The 18679-nt window shown below is 43.6% G+C and overlaps 1 protein-coding gene across 1 annotated transcript; it reads left to right on the forward strand.

Annotated features, from left to right (window-relative positions):
• The first annotated feature begins 2310 nt into the window (after nt 1-2310).
• Nucleotides 2311-5670, forward strand: LOC111844398 (protein c-Fos-like). Its single transcript, XM_023812851.2, has 4 exons — nt 2311-2747; nt 3579-3785; nt 4122-4226; nt 4331-5670. Exons 1-4 carry the CDS (start codon nt 2604-2606, stop codon nt 4991-4993), a joined length of 1119 nt encoding a protein of 372 aa, XP_023668619.2. The 5' UTR covers nt 2311-2603; the 3' UTR covers nt 4994-5670.
• The last annotated feature ends 13009 nt before the right edge of the window (nt 5671-18679 follow it).

Genomic DNA, 18679 nt, shown 5'->3' on the forward strand with positions numbered 1-18679 from the left:
CAGCGAAGCTTATATACTACTCGAATGAATAAATATCCTAATATTATGACTACTAATCTCGCATTTTCAAACAACTACAGGGGAGTCATTTTAAAGAAACATAAATAAAAAGTGTATGCTGCTTGTAAATTTGATAGCTAACTTTCTCTACATACTAAATCAATTAAGAAATTTAAATTTATATACATGTATGTATATAACTCAGTATAAATACTAATTCATTGTGCATTAAAAAAAGTTTTCCAAAACAAAAACTACCCCACATTCACAATTTGAACTGCTCCAACCAGGGAATCCCATACGTAATTATCCTTATATGGTTGCATCCTGTAAATGGGGCGGGTCGCTACTTGTAATCGCAACTAGCCCTAGAGACTGGGCATAATGCTTTTTCAATTGGATAACATCGAAAGACGTCAGAACTCAGCGAAGAAAGGGGTGTGGAGGCAGACTGGTAAGCTCTTGCGTTGACATTTTAACAAGCCAGACGACAAACACGGAATCACGCAACTGCATAAACATGACGAAACACATAAAGCTTATGAAACAGCTGCGGTGTTACCGTCATTCATTCACCTGGCTGTCATATTTATTAATTTTGTTAATGTAAGGTGCAACCTGTAGTATGTCGGGAAGAGTCTATATAATCACAGTTTATAAAATGCTATAATCATCAATCTTGCAGTTTTGATCCCTCAAAAACACTCACATATACTCACATAAAAGTTATATATAACAACATTTCATTTCAACACACGTTATCCGCAGTGTATAATTTGGTCGGTATTGTACTAATAAGGTATTTGTATTTTTGTTTTCATTGTAAACATATTGCATCTGTTTTTAACTTTCTTAGTTCATGTTTTGTTACTTCTTGAATTTATACACATTTTATTCATATGTGACGTGTAATCATGCATAGTTCAGGTATCAGTTCAGGAGGTTGCCAGTGTAAATTCTGAATAGGTGCCAACATTTATACTATTGAGAATGTTACCCTAATACTATCAAGATATTTAACGAATTAAAATGTAAACTCAATAATATTAAGAAAAAAAGGTAAGAAAGTAAGTTTTTAAATAGTTCTGCAACGGAGTAATAGGGAAATAATTAGTTACGTCATGTAAATAAATTGCCCTATTTCCAAAAGTGAATGGGAGAATAATTTATAAACATAAAGAGGGTATATTTGTTATTGTATTTTCATATCATTTTATATTGCAGCAAGGGAAGACTTAATGATCATGTTTCTGTTTGTCTAGTATAGGCTACTTCCACTAAGTGCTGTCTTAACATTGAGTTATTCCATGTTTGTCCCGTGAGTATTTCACGTCGCCATGGTAAACATATTTAACACTTACGTGAATCTTCGCAGCATATCGTCCATATATCACTAATTTACTAATTCTTTGAAGAGAAAATAAATTTGAGAAATCTTGAAATTTCACCGTGTTTTCAAGCAATGTCATGTTGTAACATAGTGTGTTTAAGTTCCAAGCTAATATTTGAGACTAGGACGTACCAAATTTGGCAGGGGTGTCAAACTCCAGTTCTGGAGGGTCGGAGCCCAGCACATTTTTGGGTTTCCCCTTATTTAACACACCTGATCCATGCATGGCTCCTTTTGCTAATAATCACACAGCTCTTGAGTTGAATCATTTGTGGTAGAGCAGGGATAGAATAAAGCTACACAGGGCTCCGGCCCTCCAAGACTCAAGCTTGATACCCCTGATAAATGATATGAAGGCCTCTCATGTGATTGATTGGTACACCAAGGTAACGTAAATAATTGTGGCTGTTCTTTTTGCCCAGAAAGGCTTGTTTAATACCTGTGAAATAAATGCGATACAGTTGAAAATAAGACAATTATTTTGTATCTCCGAGGTAATCACACAGTATAATGATTTATTGTTGGTTTTGAATTATATGTTCAACAATATCGGTGCTTTTTGGTATACTCAATGTAAATATCGCATACTTATTACAATAAGTACTGAATTGAACAATATAATAATATGAGTTTCATTTAATCGAAAATCATTCTAAAGAAAGAAATACTGATGGAAAATGGAGGAGGATAGATCATTTTCCCAAGGTCACAGCAATAGCTTAATTAGAAACTCACTGCAGATCACATCTTCCAATGACAATTGGAAGATATGATCTGCAGTTTATCCAATCGATTCCTGTCCAATACAAAATATTGTTTAACGTCTGTCGTCTCTTATATATCTTATAGTAGATTGATATATATATATGCATGCATTTTTGTTAAAAGGCAAAATCTCATTCGAACACCTCCAACTAAAACCAACGTTACGTTGTCTGATCTTATTCTTGCAAAACCGGTAATATGTGGTTCCTCTCACTTGCTTTGGATTCTCCCCTTCAGAGAAATGGTACAGCCCTGGTCCACAGTTTCATTCATAAAATTTTCGCTCAGTATAATAGGGTGAGCTAGAAAACATACAGCACTTACTTGGTTTGTAATCCAGCGGAGGAGAAGATCACCTCGCCAGTTAAAATAACATTTTTTATGGGAATTCTATCATTCTTCGGGCTGTTTATTGTCTGAATGCTGTTTTTTGCGGCTTTATAGAGATATGTTTCCAAACTTTAGCTCCGATTTGGAATCCTCATCATGTTGCAGTACCGCCTTCTCTGTCGGGGACACCTTATCGTACAACCAACAGTCTCCAGCTGATTCGTCCTCCAGCCATTCAGTTTCTCTTGAAGAAAACACGCAGGTATGATTTGATAATAATCATAAGTCGGTTATAAGCAGTGACGTTTATGCGTTTTGGATGTCCAGTGAAACATAATTTAGATTATTTAAATACCATTCTGATAAAATACAGTTTTGACAGATACGTGTATATATACGTGTGTACTTGCATGTATGTATGTATACGTAACCCGTTCCTGTGTGTATCTTTCATCGTGTGTATGCATATGTATGTATGTGTATTTGTATATAAACACACGTAATTTACAGCTACATACAGTATACACACTCATAGTGGATAAAATAAATGATTTTGTGTTAATATTAATTTTAGAGACAATGTTTTATAATATTTTTTGGCAATATGTTTTCAAAGAAAAAAAAAATTTATTTGAAGTTAATATAACAAAATATGATTTAATTGATTACTCTTATAAAGACTTTAAACAGCTATAAAGAAAAACATAAAGCTGCCAAGGGACATGAAGAATGAGACTCGTGCATGTAATGTCATCTGTAAATATGGCTGTTTGATTATTTCAGAAAAATCGACTCCAACATTTTACGTCATGGTGCACGTCAGCAACAATTATATTGATGAGTGTATTGGAAAAATTGCATATGAATAAAATATATATTTCTGTCACAGAAATTACAACTATATAGTCAGTTGTTTACACACATTTCAGTTGCCATATTTTTCAGTTATTTCAATTGTTTCAGACATTATAAGCTATTACCAGGAAGTGCTATATCATATGGGGTCTATTTTTTCAGTAATTGTATTTCTGCCCATTCTAATTTATAATTGCCAATCTGTGTGTTTTAAAGTACTCATATACCCATTTTGCAGGACCTCTGCACAGAAATAGATGTTACTGCTTTGGTTCCGACTGTGACTGCAATCTCAGTCACCCCACAGTTGCAGTGGTTGGTCCAGCCCACCACCCTCTCGCCTTCCCCTAGTTCCCCTGTTAGAGCTCAGAATTCCATCCAGGCGATTCCTGAAACAGGCAGGAGCAAGGGACAAACCACTAGAAAATGGGGGGAAACCCAGCAGGTAATGTTGTCTACTGTATATGACATAATGCAAATTAAATACACATCAGTCCTGGAAAAGACAGAATAAACAGTGACAATAAAAACTATATGCTTCAAAATGCATGAGGTGTTGCCAGTAGTGCAGTATTTTTGCAGTTCATTGGCTGTGTGCCCTGCTCTATCACATTTGTATTCAACTCATGAAGAGGGCAACAACAGTCTATATTTAGATGCACTGCAGCCAAGGATACCTTCACTAGTCTTCCTGAAGTATGAACTAACTGCAGAGCACTTCAAGACGGAATGGTGGGATTAATCTGCGTAATCATTTAGATAATTTTCCTGCATGAAATAGCTTTCTCCAGAAGAGGAGAAAAGGAGGATCAGGAGGGAAAGGAATAAAGTGGCTGCAGCAAAGTGCCGCAACAGGAGAAGGGAGCTCACCAACAGCCTTCAAGCTGTAAGTAGCTTGTTTTATGACTCTGAAAGCTAAGAAATACACCAGTTATGCTTACCTGCCTGTTGTCAAGATTAATCTGTATTCCTCTGGGATCATATCTGCAGGAAACTGAAAAGCTGGAGGATGAAAAGGCAGCTCTGCAGGATGAAATAGTCAGTCTTCTGAGTGAGAAGGAACAGCTGGAACTCATTCTAGCTGCCCATAAGCCAGCATGTAAAATTGTAGAAAACCTGGAGGTCATGCTCCAAGACTCCATCGGATCCCCCCACTCTTCTCCAGAGATGCCAAGGACACCCGATTGCATTGCTTCTGAGGCTCACTGTCTCCACGACATGGACAGCCCCAGCTTCCCAACCAGTGCTATCTCTGGAAACTCAAACATCTTACTATGCTCCAGTGCTAGGGGCAATATCAATGAGCTGGAAAACACATTGGGACTGAAGGAGGAACCCTTTGATGATGTGATCAGTGAGATGGACAAGGTCTCTCTGGATACAACTCGCTCAGTGCCAGATATTGACCTGAGTTCTTCTCTTGGGGTAACGGACTGGGAAACTCTCTATAAATCTGTGTCCAGTGACAATGATCCATTGAGTACCCCAGTTGTGACAGTCACCCCAGGCTGTACTAGTTTCCTGTCCACATTTACATTCACCCATCCAGAGTTTGATTCCTTAGTTGACGGGGATGAAAATCATAAAGTTGGATTGGCCAAGGCAGATTTAGCCATAGATGTTCTGAATTCCCCCACTCTACTTGCCTTGTAACTGATTGAAACAGTTACAACCTACTGGGCCATGAGCTTAGAGTTCAGGGTCTGGTCTCATGTCATGTGTTATGCTGAGAAACATGGATGTGCTTATTAGCATGGGTATTCATTTTCCAAAGATAGATGTTGCCTATGATATAGTAATAAAGCATGCAGAAAGGTTCCATAATATTTTAACAAACAGTATATTTTTTCAGTTCATTATATAGTGCTAGATATTTTAATATACAGTGAAAGCAGACAAAGTGCTATTTGTTTGTAAATAGCAATTATGTTATATTAAATGGAATATAGTATGTGAGAGGATATTGTTATTATCTGTACTTGCATGCATCGGTTTTGTTTGCGATATGATATTCTGTTGAATAGGTTGGAGTTTTCCATGAAAATAAATTATTGTGCAACATAATTTACCAACAGGTATTTTGTTATTTTATAATGAAGGATTTGACTTGTCAGATGCAAAAAAGAAAAAAAAAACTGAGAAGCATTGAATGCTTAATTCTACCACTAAACAAATTTCATGTGATTGAAATATTTAAAATTTTTATAAAAATATTCTTGAGTGTCTAGAGTAAAATTTTATATATGTATCACAAGAAATTGATTTATAAACAGTTTATCCAATCGTATTTACTTATGATCTCTAAATAAAAACATATTTACAAATATTAATTGAATCTGTTATACATTTTGTATTGAAATGAAGCTTTATTGTGGCAACAAGAACATTTTCAACGATTTAGTCTTATATGTGTACTGAGACCAATAATTAACAAGCCAATAATTAGACGCCAGACCATTCATTGTAGACTGTCTGCTTGGGGGAAGCTTATTGTGTACACATAATTGCAAAATCCAGATACATTATAGATTTATTGACAGTTAAATCATGTGCAAATAGTGTCGTATTGTTTTGTGTTTGGGGTGTTTCGATGGGGTGTACGCAAATATTAGGAATGGGAAAATAATAAATAATATGAATTTCACAAAGGGTTCCAAATGGTGTGCACATCTTTGTTTTGAACAATGACGAACACCATATTTACAGTATTTGCATACCTCAAAGATGAATATATTTCATTTTCATTTTAACCACTTGATTATAAATTTATTATAGAATCATTGTGATATGCATAATATGTATTAACATTAGTTGTAGCACATAATGCATCCATCAAGATCAAAATATATGTTACACGTAATAGGTACAAATGCAATGCAGTTTAATATGAACCAATACCAGGGTTGCCAACTGTCATGCATCTGGAATAACACTCGCTCACGCAAGAACTCGTACGGCAAATCTATATTATTCCATTATAAACCTAAAATTAGCTACATCAAAAGCGTTGAGGTAGTTTGCAAATCCTACCATTTACAAGGTAATAAAACTGTTACATGTGCATGCGTGTGCAAACTTGCCTCGAATTGAAAATCCCATGCCAGCCAGCTGAACAGAATATGTAACCCCGCAATACTTCGTTCATATATTTTACTAGTAACGGGCTAAAGGATTTCTTCTGAAAAGAATGCAGACTCTTGGTGTTATGTGCCTTTCCATCGAGTTTTATCCTTCATGCTTTTGACACTATTAGACATTATCAGGAAACGTTTCAATCACACTTAGTAAACAATTACATGGGCCACAGACAAGCTCCGGTTAGAGCCGGGTCATTTGAATGCCAAGCGCAGGGCACGAACACAATGTCGTCACGGCTCTTTAGCATTCCATGTGTGGAGCGAGCTTGCGTGCGCGTTCGTTTCACTTCCGTGACCATATTTGGCGGCTCGAAACCTGACGCTCTGATGTCACAAGCGGGTTCGCGAAGGCTCGATCCAACAGAAAGCGGAGGAGATCGTGTGTTATGTTTTGTATCCTTGGAGATCCGCCGCATCGCGTTTCTCGCGGCATCTTAGGTTTCCCGGAAGAGTTCAGTAATGGACGTATTTTTTTTTTTTTTACGGGAATCGAGCTATTAGGGAATCTTTGTATGTACTGGAATCTGTAAATATGCCATTTCGTGAAAAAAACAAGTCTGTTTTTCCTGAAACCACCAAAACTTATTTGTTGCCATATTTAGATATAGCTATGAAACGAAACTAGACTGTTTCATAACAAGGGCACGCTGAGTGTCCACCGCATTATACCTGCACATTAACGTAAACGCCCGCATCCTGAAACAACAAACTGCATGATTGAAATTCAATAAATAAACTTAAAAGATAATGTTAGGAAGTTGTTACCGTTTGACTCCAGAATGAGCATGGGTAAGACACATATAAGTGATTTTGAATGTGGTGTGTGCTTTTCAGAGAAAGACGCCCTCTTGAGGTTTTACACACTACAGTGTGTAGAGTTTACAGAGAAATGTCTGGTATCACCTTGTGAATGAGAGAGGTAAGAGAATAATGACCAAAACTTCTAAACTAGCATCTCAGTACAACAGTGATGTGCAGAAAGATATCTCACATTATTAAGTGAGGAAGTACATGAGCTACAGCAGCAGATGTCCATGCTGTTTCTCTCCTATCTGCTAAGAACATGAATGTGAGGCTACGGCAGGCACATGATCAACATGACTGGATGGGAAAACATTGGTCTGACAGATGATCAGAAATTTTCATAAATTTCATGAATGGGTTCATTCTGCCTAGTGTCAAAGGTACAGGCTGCTGATGGTAGTGTGATGGTGTGGGATGTTTTCTTGGATACATTAGGCACCTTATTACCAAATCAGCATCATTTGAATGTTGCAGCATACAGGGGTTGGCCAATGAAATTGCAACACTGGCCAAAATAGTGTTTGAGGTTTCATACCTATACTGTATATGCACAGCCAAGTGGCCAATCTTCACTGATTGTACAGTACATCAGTAACAGCAGATTGTGAAGGTTACATTAGCAGAGCAGTAGCACAGCTGTTCATAAAATACAGACACTCCTCACTTAACATGCTGTCAAAGAGTCAACTAGCCATAAGTGCAGCTAGGCTGAGCTTCCGATGGAAGCTCAAGTGTACGTACAAGCAAAGCAGGAGGACCAGAAGTGCAACATAAGAACATTCAGGGAATGTAAAGAGGCATCACGCTAATAAAGAAATTAATGTAACAGATGGGTCTTGAGGTATTTTTTGAATTTAGAAAGGGAGTCTGATGACCAGATGTGATTCGGCAGCTCATAACACCATCAGGTAGAGTAGGGAGAGACAAGGTGAACTTAACAGGTCAGAATCATGTAAAGGGGTAACAAGCAGGGATTGTCAGGGATACAGTCCCATTTAAGCATGAGGTCCAGTTAGTATCTAGCCTTAAAAGTAGGAAGAGTGCCGAACCAGGTCAAGCTAAATGAGGTCAAGAATGTGAGGAAGCTGGGGGTTTATCAAGGTGGATGTTCAAATTCCCCAGGATGACAAGTGGCCAGTTGTCATCAGGGACGGCTAACAAAAGCATACTGTATGTAAATGTTCAGTGAAGTTACCTAATAGGCCTGGTGGGAGATAATTAACAACAATATGCTGTTTGGTATAGTTTATGTTGGTAAGAGCATGGTATTTAAATGTTGAGTTATAAGGAGGAGAGAGGGAGGTAAATTTCCAAGTATTGGAAATGAACAAATCTTGCCCACACTCCTCGCCCAGTGAGACAAGGAATGCGGGAGAAAGAGGAGTTGGCAGATAGTACACTATTGCTGGCAAAGGGCCTCTGTTCATGGCCACAATCTATCCTTTTATACTTCCCATGGGATTAAAAGGATGTGCCTCAGTGGGTGAAGTCTGTGTGATTAGAAGGTTGTTAGTTCAAGCCCTGGCCTCGGCAGAATAGTCGCATAATTGAGGGGCCTTTAAGCAAGGCCCTAATGCTCCAAGGGTGCTGAATAATAGCCCGACCCTGGGCTTAGATCCCAAGCTTCCCTCTTATCTGTTTATATACAGTAGTCCCCTATATCTGTGGTTTACCACAGTCTGAAAAAAACATTTGAAAATGTGTAACTGTTTTCATTGTTTCTTCGTCCTTTGAGGGGTATAAAAAGCATGGTTTTCATTGCTTAGTCATCCCTTGATATATTTTTTCATTGCTCTATTATCTCTTAAAAAAATTACAATTATAATAAAATTATACATACAAATTGTCACACCCTGCTCCGTACGATCCCGATGTGTGCCACGCCCCCCTCATTACCTCGTGTTCTTCCCTGATGGACCTCACCTGTTGCTCGTTTCCCTCAGCTTGTCTAGTGTATTTAGTCCTTGTCAGAGTCAGTCATCCCCAGATCAGTCATTGTTGTAGTGTCGTGTTGATGTCCGTGCCCGTCCGTCCCTGAATAAATCCTGTTTACCTGACGTCCTGGCTTGCGCTCCTGCTTCCCTGCTTGCCTCCGTCTCCGAGCGTGACAGAATGACTGATCTCCGCGAAAGCACGAAGCAGCAGTCCGAGCACCACCGGCTCGGACTGCTGCAAACCTTCGTGTACTGGCAATCCCAGCCTGAGGTCCAGGAGGACCCAGTAGCCCTGGAGCTGGCTAACCGGGGCCGGGACCTGCTCCAGAAGGAGCGCCCGCCGGAGCAGGACTACCCGCTGACCAAAGCCCGGAAATGCCTCCGTCGGCTACAGCGCCGGCTCACCGAGCGAGGGGAGGAAAAGCAGGAAGAAACCGCCCCGACGCTCTTCCTAGGCGCCTGCTCTCTTCTCCCTGCCTGGGACGACACCACCGCTGCCCGCCTGGTGAGCCTCCGCCCGGAGAAGCCGCCTCCTTTGGAGGCTTATTTCTATCGGCCGGAGCGCCTGGGTCTCGGTGGGATACGCGCCGTGAGAGACTCTATTCCACGGGTCTCTAAAGCCCAGAAAGGGACAGCGCCAACGCGCTCGGCTCCCCTCCTGCCTGCTCCGGACCTGCATGTTCCGGATCTGCCCGCGGCGGCGCTGCCTGCTGCCGCCGCCGATCTGCCCGCGGCTGCGCTGCCTGCTGCCGCCGCCGATCTGCCCGCGGCTGCGCTGCCTGCTGCTGTCGCCGCTCTGCCCGCGGCACCGCCTGCTGCAGCTGCTGCTGTCGCCGCTCTGCCCGCGGCACCGCCTGCTCCTGCTGCCGCCGATCTGCCCGCAGCACCGCCTGCTGCAGCTGCCGCGATGCCAGCAGCACCGCCCGACCTGCCCGTCCTGCCTGTCCTCCCTGCTGCAGCTGCCGCCGCTCTGCCCGCGGCATCGCCTGCTGCAGCTTCCGCCGCTTTGCTAGCGGCACCGCCGGTCCAGCCTGACCCGCCTGTCCAGCCTGACCCGCCTGTCCAGCCTGACCCGCCTGTCCAGCCTGACCCGCCTGTCCAGCCTGACCCGCCTGTCCTGCCTGACCCGCCTGTCCTGCCTGACTTGCCTGCAGTCCCTGTGGCTGGCCCCGTTCGGCCTGCTGCACTAGCTGCGGCGGCGCCCCCTGCTAGCCGCGTGATGGCGGCTCCCCCTGCTGGCCGCGTGATGGCGGCGCCCGCTGCGGCTCCCCCTGCTGGCCGCGTGATGGCGGCGCCCGCTGCGGCGCCCCCTGCTGGCCGCGTGGAGGCTGCGCCCGCTGCGGCGCCCCCTGCTGGCCGCGTGGTGGCTGCGCCCGTCCTGCCGGCACTGGAACTGCCTGTCTTGCCTGTCCTGCCGGCACCTGAACTGCCTGTCTTGCCTGTCCTGCCGGCACCTGAACTGCCTGAGGTGGCTGCGGTTGCGCCCCCTGCTGGCCGTGTGATGGCGGCGCCCGCTGTGGCGCTCCCTGCTGGTCGCGTGCTGGCGGCGCCCGCCGAGGCGCCCCCTGCTGACCGGACGCCCGAGGTGCCTGCCCAGGCGGCCTCTGCTGGTCGCACGCCTGCAGCAGCCTCTGCTCTTCCTGTGGTGCCCGCCGAGGCGCCTCCTGCTGGCCACACGCCCGCGGCCCCGTCCGAGGCCGCCTCTCCCGTCCTGCCCGCGGCCCTGCCTGAGGCCGCCTCTCCCGTCCTGCCCGCGGCCCTGCCTGAGGCCGCCTCTCCAGTCCTGCCCACGGCTCTGGCTGCCCCGCCTGCGGCCACGCCCGCGGCTCTGGCTGCCCCGCCTGCGGCCACGCCCGCGGCTCTGGCTGCCCCGCCTGCGGCCACGCCCGCGGCTCCGGCTGCCCCACCTATTGCCTCCCTCCTGACTCCCTCGCCCTTACCCCGGCAAGGCCAACACCCCCCAGGACCCCGCCTTTCGGTGTCCCGTAAGGGACGGGGACATAGGCGTCGGGCCCGGGTCCCGCCCGCCCTGCCCCCTGGCTCGCCCGTTCGGCCCCTGGCTGTGGCTCGGTGGCTGCCTGCGGGTCCTCCGGCTCGGGGTCGGCGGTCGCCGCCGGGTCCCCCCCTGGATCCTCGGTGCCGGTCCTCGGTCCCGCCTCCGGCTCCATGTCGGTCGCCTCCGGGCCCCCCTGCTCCGGCTTGGCGTCGGACGGCGCCTTCGCCGGCTTCGGCTGCGCCTCCGCCTGCCGCGGCTTCCCCCTCCTGCCTGCCTTCACTGGTGTTCCCTCCTGCTCCCTCCGTGTCCCCTTCGTCACTCCCTCGTCCCATTCCCTTGGCCCCTGGGTGGTCCCCTTCTGTTCCCTTCTCCCTCTCGCCTGCGGCCCCTCCGGCCGCTGCCCGTCGCCCGCCTGGGCTCCCTCGGGCTCCCCTTTGTCCTCCTTCCGTTCCGGTCTGGTCTCCTCTGTCTGTTCCTCCTCCCTTCGTCCCGCCTGTCTTTGTTCTTGGTCCCTCTGTTCCTCCTCTGTGCACTCCTGGCCCCTTCGTGTCGCCTGTGGGTGTCCCCTTTGTGTCTCCTTTTTCTCTCTGCCTGTCTGCCTTCCCTATTCTGTGTCGTGTCTTCTCCTTCTTCTCGTCCCTGTTCTTGTTCTGCGTCTCCGTTCTGTTCCCTGTTTTTGGTTGACGTTCTGTTTTGGTTTTCCAGGTCCTGTCTTCCCGGTTCGTCTCGTCCGTCGCCTCTCCTCTGGCGCGCCCGGTGTGCGCGCCTTTGGGGGGGGGTTCTGTCACACCCTGCTCCGTACGATCCCGATGTGTGCCACGCCCCCCTCATTACCTCGTGTTCTTCCCTGATGGACCTCACCTGTTGCTCGTTTCCCTCAGCTTGTCTAGTGTATTTAGTCCTTGTCAGAGTCAGTCATCCCCAGATCAGTCATTGTTGTAGTGTCGCGTTGATGTCCGTGCCCGTCCGTCCCTGAATAAATCCTGTTTACCTGACGTCCTGGCTTGCGCTCCTGCTTCCCTGCTTGCCTCCGTCTCCGAGCGTGACACAAATATGCTAAAATATCAAAATCCCTTTCATTTGGTTGAGAGAGTACAGTACTGTGTAATAGTTCTGTCATGATATCAAAATTTCATACCATTTTCGATACTCAAGACAGTAGACCAATATAATGTAAATCAATAGAATTATCTCAACGCACAAACGTGTAAACGTGTAACAACAGCAAAAAAGTTTGTATCCAAATGATCAGCAATAACAAACACGACCTCACGAAATCTTATGGAGGCAATCATGACCTACAGGTTAAAATAATTGCAAAATGTGGCAGTGTTTAACCAATTTCAACCAATGGAAAAAATGCATGTCACGTCTCAACCGTAACAGGCTCATACATATTTAATATTTAATTAATTAAGAAATAAGATACGTATCCCTCAAATCACACCATGTGTCGGGCATTTGAACGTTTAATGTAGTGTTTGCCCCCTTTGTATTTCTAACATCTGCGGTCTGATCTTCATCAGGCGCCAATCCAAAGTATTTACAGATGCCATTCTAGTTACATTCTTTATCGATTAAGCGCGGTGGTGAAACCTCTCCTGCATCTTCAGTAACACCCCGTGTAAAACTGCACTGAGACGCACTGGTAGCCTACGACCCTCAGTGGCCAGAGCAAACTGGAAGTGCAGGCTATAGAATCCATATCATGAAAAATGAGTACAGACGCTCCTCTATTTACGAACTTTCAACTTACGAACTCTCAGACATATGAACGAAGAGTACTGTAAGTCCAAATTGTGTTCGTTGGCCTCCCGTTTCCTGTCCGCAACATCATTTTTTTTCCTGCGTGCCAATTTTATTTATTAATTTATTTATTTACCTTTATTTTACCAGGAAGTCCCATTGAGATATAAAATCTCTTTTACAAGAGAGACCTGGCCAAGGTAGCAGCCATACAAAACATAAACATATACATGACAATAAAACATTAAACAGTAAAACAGAAGAACAATTATTTTTGCACAGTGGCTTCTCAAGCAACACATTGACATTCCTCAGTCACTGTACTATTTATGATGATCTTAAAATCCTTTAAAGATATTAGTGTTTGCAATTTAAGAACGTTTTGAAGGTTGTTCCATGACCATGGTGCGTAATAAGAAAATGCTGTTTTGCCAAGGTCTGTCAGGACCTGGGGGACATACAAAGGCAACCACTTGGAGGCATGCAAGTGGTAGCTATTGGAGCTGATGCAGAGTAGGGTACTGAGATATTCTGGGAGTTTACCCAGCAAAGCTTTGTAAACAAACATGTACCAATGCTGTTTTCTACGGATGGTTAATGACGTCTAGCCAACTAAATCGTATAAAATGCAATGATAAGTGAGGGATTTTGCATTTAAAATAAAACGTAGAGAGGCATGATACATTGAATCTAGGCTCCTTAAAGTGGAGGAGGCCGCATGCATGTACAGCATATCACCATAGTCTATCACAGGTAAAAAGGTAGCTTCCACTAGTTTTTTCTTTGAGGCAAATGTAAAACACGATTTATTTCTAAAATAAAAACCAATCTTCATTTTGAGTTTCTTAACTAAATTAGAAATATGCATATTGAATGAAAGCTTTAACTGTGTATGTGAGAAATAAAGAATCCTGAATCTTGAATGTCATTATTTCCTCTCCCGGTCCCAAAGCGTGCGGCATAGGTTGATCGGTGAGTCTAAATTGGCCCTGTGTGTTTGTGTGCCCTGTGGTGTGTTGGTGACTGTCCAAGGTTGGTTCCCACTTGTGCCCATTGTTCCCAAGATGGGCTCCAGTCCCCCTGCAACCCCAGTTGGGATTCAGTGGTTTCAGAAAATGGATGGATACTTCTTGATGTATTTGTGCCCATCTCTGCTGAGGGCTGCCATTCGCCATTCCTCCCAGTGTGCTTTCTTACTGGTAATAAGGCCCTAGCATATATGGTATGTCACTGAAGAACCCGGCAGATGGGAACTGCTGCCACAAGACTTCTGTGTTTATGAGAGACTGTAGGTAACATTTTAAACTTACATACTAATGTATGTATGTGAATCAGTCATCAACACAATTTGTGCTTACAATTTGGGTTGTAAATGACTTAAAAGGTGCTTTAGGAGTTTCCACACAATGGCTTCTCATTTACATTGAATGGCATGTATCTCACTCCTGGAGTCTTCATTTTTTATTATTGCACATCATCAGTCCTGAAAATATTCTTGTTTTCTGTGTATTTATAATTGGGTTTCTATTCATTTTTTTGTTGTTAATAATTCCTTCTATGATTCAGTTTCCCCCTGATGTTTCAAAACCAAGTATTTGATTTTTATGTTTAAGTACATAAATATATCATATTGAGCAAAAATGTTACTTTCTGTTTAAACATAACTGTATAATTTTATCTGATATTGGATTTATCTAACTAAAATGCTTAAATAACCCTGTAGAGTGTAGCCTAGGAAGATGTTATCATTTAACTGAAATCCATAGTGCTGCGTGACAGAGTGACTCTGCCTGAATAATAGAATTATTCTTGTAGCAATGAGGCTGTAAAGATCCACCTTGTGCTGTTTTGGGAGTTTCTGTCTGTTTTTCACACATTCTCTGATGCATCAGTATACAGCTCTGAAAAAAATAAGAGACCACTCCATACTTTTTAAAAATTGGCATTTTTAAATCCTGGTTCTGCTGGCAGAAGGCTACACTGAGCAGCAAGTTGTTACTAGGCTCAAAATATCTGACAGCAGTGAAGTCCTCTAAGGCAAGATAGAGGCCCTTCATTAATGAGAAACATAGAGGAGCCAGACTGGAATTTGCAAAACTAAAAAAAAAAAATGTATATTTTACAGAGACGCATACCCATAAATTGAGAAATGAGTGAAACTGAAATTTTTGCTGTGATCTCTTAATTTTTTTCCAGAGCTCTATGTGCTCACCGTCATTTTAACTGCTGGTGTGTGTCTATGAAGGATGGCATGAGGATTGCAGAACTCCCAAATGTATGGAAAGGGCAGAGACAAAACTATTCATGATACTGAGATTTTGGAAATCACCTAGAGGTACTTTTGTAATATAGTTCTATGTATAGAGCAAAGCAGAAGTTCCAATAATACCAGCGATGTAGAGAGAGGTGTAGTGGAGGTAGTCAGCTCTTATAAAGAGACACTGACGCAGTTCAAGGAAGCGTATTTTTGACCAGGAAGTGGGAAGTGGTGGCTAGAACTGGGGACACAAAGAGATCATGAAGCAGCAGTCAGGAGTGAGTAGTAGATGTGATGTGAATCAGGGAAGCACAAGATAAAACATAATGTGTGGACCCTTTCACAAGTGGTCTGCTGGAGGGGGAGGTCACAGACAAAATGAATTACCTGTACACTAATACTGAAATGGCCATTCTGTAAATACACTCTACAATTATTCAAATATGTTTTTAGTTATCCAGGGGAGGGTCGATGCAAGTCTGGTGCTGATCCCAGAGAGCACACGCACATAGAGATAGAGCAGGGGCAAGAGTCAAACACCTCCTCTCCGCAGTGTCTGCTGCAGTGGTGCCTGCTGAGCCAATGCACTCCGACATTTATACAAACACCTCTTCTCCGCAGTGTCTGCTGCAGTGGTGCCTGCTGAGCCACTGCACTCCCACATTCACACAAACACCTCCCCTCAGCAGTGTCTGCTGCAGTGGTGCCTGCTGAGCCAATGCACTTCCACATTTATACAAACACCTCCCCTCAGCAGTGACTGTTGCAGTGGTGCCTGCTGAGCCAATGCACTCCCACATTTATACAAACACTTCCCCTCAGCAGTGACTGCTGCAGTGGTGCCTGCTGAGCCAGTGATTATCTTGTTACATAGCGAGTTATCAAGGGTTCAATTTTATATTAGGCATGTGAAAAGTCAGTTTTTGTAGTTGGTATGTTGGAAGTAGGAAAAATGGCAAGTGTAAGGATCAAAGTAACTTTGACGAGGGCCAGATTGTGATGGCTAGACTAGATCAGAGCTTCTCCAAAATGGCCAGTCATATGGGTTGTTCCCAGTATGCAGTGGTCAGTTCCTACCAAAAGTTGTCCAAGGAAGGCAAACTGGTGAACCAACAACTGGGTCATGGGCATCCAAGGCTCACTGATGTGCGTGGGGAGTGAATACTTGCCTGTCTGGTCCAACCCCACAGGAGAGCTACTGTAGGGCCCCATGATTTCCATGATGTGGTAAACTAGCACAGAATCACCTAATTTACCTTGTCAGCCTTTTGTGTGTCCATTTTAGTGTACCATGATGCGCGGATCCATTCACGAGCTACCCAAACTCACTCAATGCTTTATTCAACCCGATCATGACTGGGACCACTAATTGAGACAAAATGCTACACAACCCTTTATATGCTTAAATTTTAACGGGCGCTGTGGGGTGGTTGGGGGGGGGGGTTGTGGGGGGAGCCTCTGCCTCGCTTTGGGGGGGCCTGTGGTGGCCGGGGGGCGGGGGTCACCCCACCTGGCCGGACCGGCTCCTTGTTTGGTGGGGGGCCTGGGGTTGTCCCGTCCTTGGTGGGGCGGGACTCTCCCGGTCTGCGCCTGGGGGGGTGGGGGGGGTCCCTGCTGCCGGGCACCCTGTGTGCCTGTGGCACCCCTGAACACCCCAGTTGGCCTGAACTGAAAAAAACTGAAACATGCCTAAAAGTTGCTGTGTGATGGGATGTACTGCCAACAAAGTAAAGAACTGAGAACTTGGTTTTTATAAGCTGCTGAACTGCAAAGAATGGAGACAAAACTGCATCTTTGAGAGCTTGTAAAAGCAACATATAAAGAAAATGTAATATTGTTATTAACTGGATACAGGCAATAGAGACAGAATGCGACTCTGAAGAGTATGACACTTTTGTATACTTTAAAGGCTATTTTTTTTCGGTTTGGCAGCTTATAAAAACTTAAAATTCATAACAGATCAAAATAAATCCAAATTTTGAAAAAAATAAAATGGAATTTGATAAGAAATTGTAAAAACCCATAGGGCCCTACTACTGTAGCACAAATTACTGGTTACAGTGCTGTGCAGGGTTTCACTAATTTGCTAACTGCTAATTAGCTAAGCAATTTTTTCTCATTAGCGGTGTAGCGTTTGCAAACTGTTAGCACACTAATTAGCTTTCACTAAATTTAGTTCAGTTCATTTTACATCCGCTAACATTTCTTTCCAGGTAAATTAAGTTTAATGGTCACAAACGTTTGTAAATCTGCGTTGCCCCTAAAGTCCCTTAATGTGATTTTTTAATCTTGTGCGCACAAGATAGTTTACTATAAGTTCGTATGTGTCTCTAATGACTTCAAATGCACACAGAGAGCATGTACTGGACAGAATTCAGCTAATCAAGTTTTATTTTCACATAAGAATGCCATACAATGAAGTTCTTGCTGCTATTGTATGGAACGGTAAGTGTCAAACGCTCATTTTCGTGCACAAAACACATTCTATGCCACAAGAAGCATTTAATAAGGAAATGAATTAATGCCTTGCTGTATTTTGTCCTCAGAGAGACACTTAATTATGTAACTCCAGTTACAGTACAAAATCATACAACAGCAGCAAGAATTTAATTGTGTGACATTCTAATATGAAAATGATACTTGTTTAGCTTAATTCTGTCCATTATATGGTCTCTGTTTGCGTCTGAGGTCCAATGAAATGCATACGAATTTATAGTAAATTATCTTGTCAAAAAATTTTTTTTTACTTTTTGTTTTTATAAAACACACTTTGATATGTTGATGAAAATAAAAAGTTTGTTCTGTTTTCCTTATTACAGAAAGTTTGAAAATGGCTATATACGTATAACATGAAGTTATGCAACACATCAAAGGAACAGTGGCGTGATGTTACCTCCACAGGATGATGTGAGCAGCGTGGCTTTAATCTTCCTGATGTAACACAGCCATGTTGAGCGTTGAGCACGTCTACATTGGCCCTGATAATGCACAGCCAAGAGCTGCAGATTCTTATCTTCAAAAGACTGCTGTGAGGTGATACCCTCACTAGACTGTACCGTGTCGCCTAAAAATGACGGCACTACTCAACATTTGTAATAGCTGTTTGTATTATGCGTGAATTGAAAGTTTAATGATCTTTTTTGGACAATGAGGAATCGTCTCAGTTATTAAGTCCTTATACCTGTATACAAGTTCTGCAAATTCTCATAAAGATGCTGCTTTCTTCATGGAAGTATTGCCTTCACGCTACAGGAAGATTGACATTAACTGACAGTTTTCATGAGTGTCTGATTGTTTTTAATGGTTTGATGTGAAACTTCAATCAGCCGTTTTTAAGATTTTAACTGGAGAAAAACAACCTAAGTTATGGTTGTGTTATATACTGAATATTGCCACAATCTTCCAGATAACGATGAACTCACTGAGCTCAGCATAAGGCAAAAAAAGATTCAGACATATGTCCCC

The sequence above is a fragment of the Paramormyrops kingsleyae genome, chromosome 19 (assembly GCF_048594095.1).
Source record: "Paramormyrops kingsleyae isolate MSU_618 chromosome 19, PKINGS_0.4, whole genome shotgun sequence".
Taxonomy (NCBI): domain Eukaryota; kingdom Metazoa; phylum Chordata; class Actinopteri; order Osteoglossiformes; family Mormyridae; genus Paramormyrops; species Paramormyrops kingsleyae.

Excerpts from the sequence above, each read along its gene's own strand:
- LOC111844398 (XM_023812851.2), top strand. The coding sequence starts at position 2,604 with ATGTTTCCAAACTTTAGCTCCGATTTGGAATCCTCATCATGTTGCAGT. Across the intron at positions 2,748-3,578 it reads CTCTTGAAGAAAACACGCAG|GACCTCTGCACAGAAATAGA; the intron begins GTATGATTTGAT and ends CCCATTTTGCAG. Across the intron at positions 3,786-4,121 it reads AATGGGGGGAAACCCAGCAG|CTTTCTCCAGAAGAGGAGAA; the intron begins GTAATGTTGTCT and ends TGCATGAAATAG.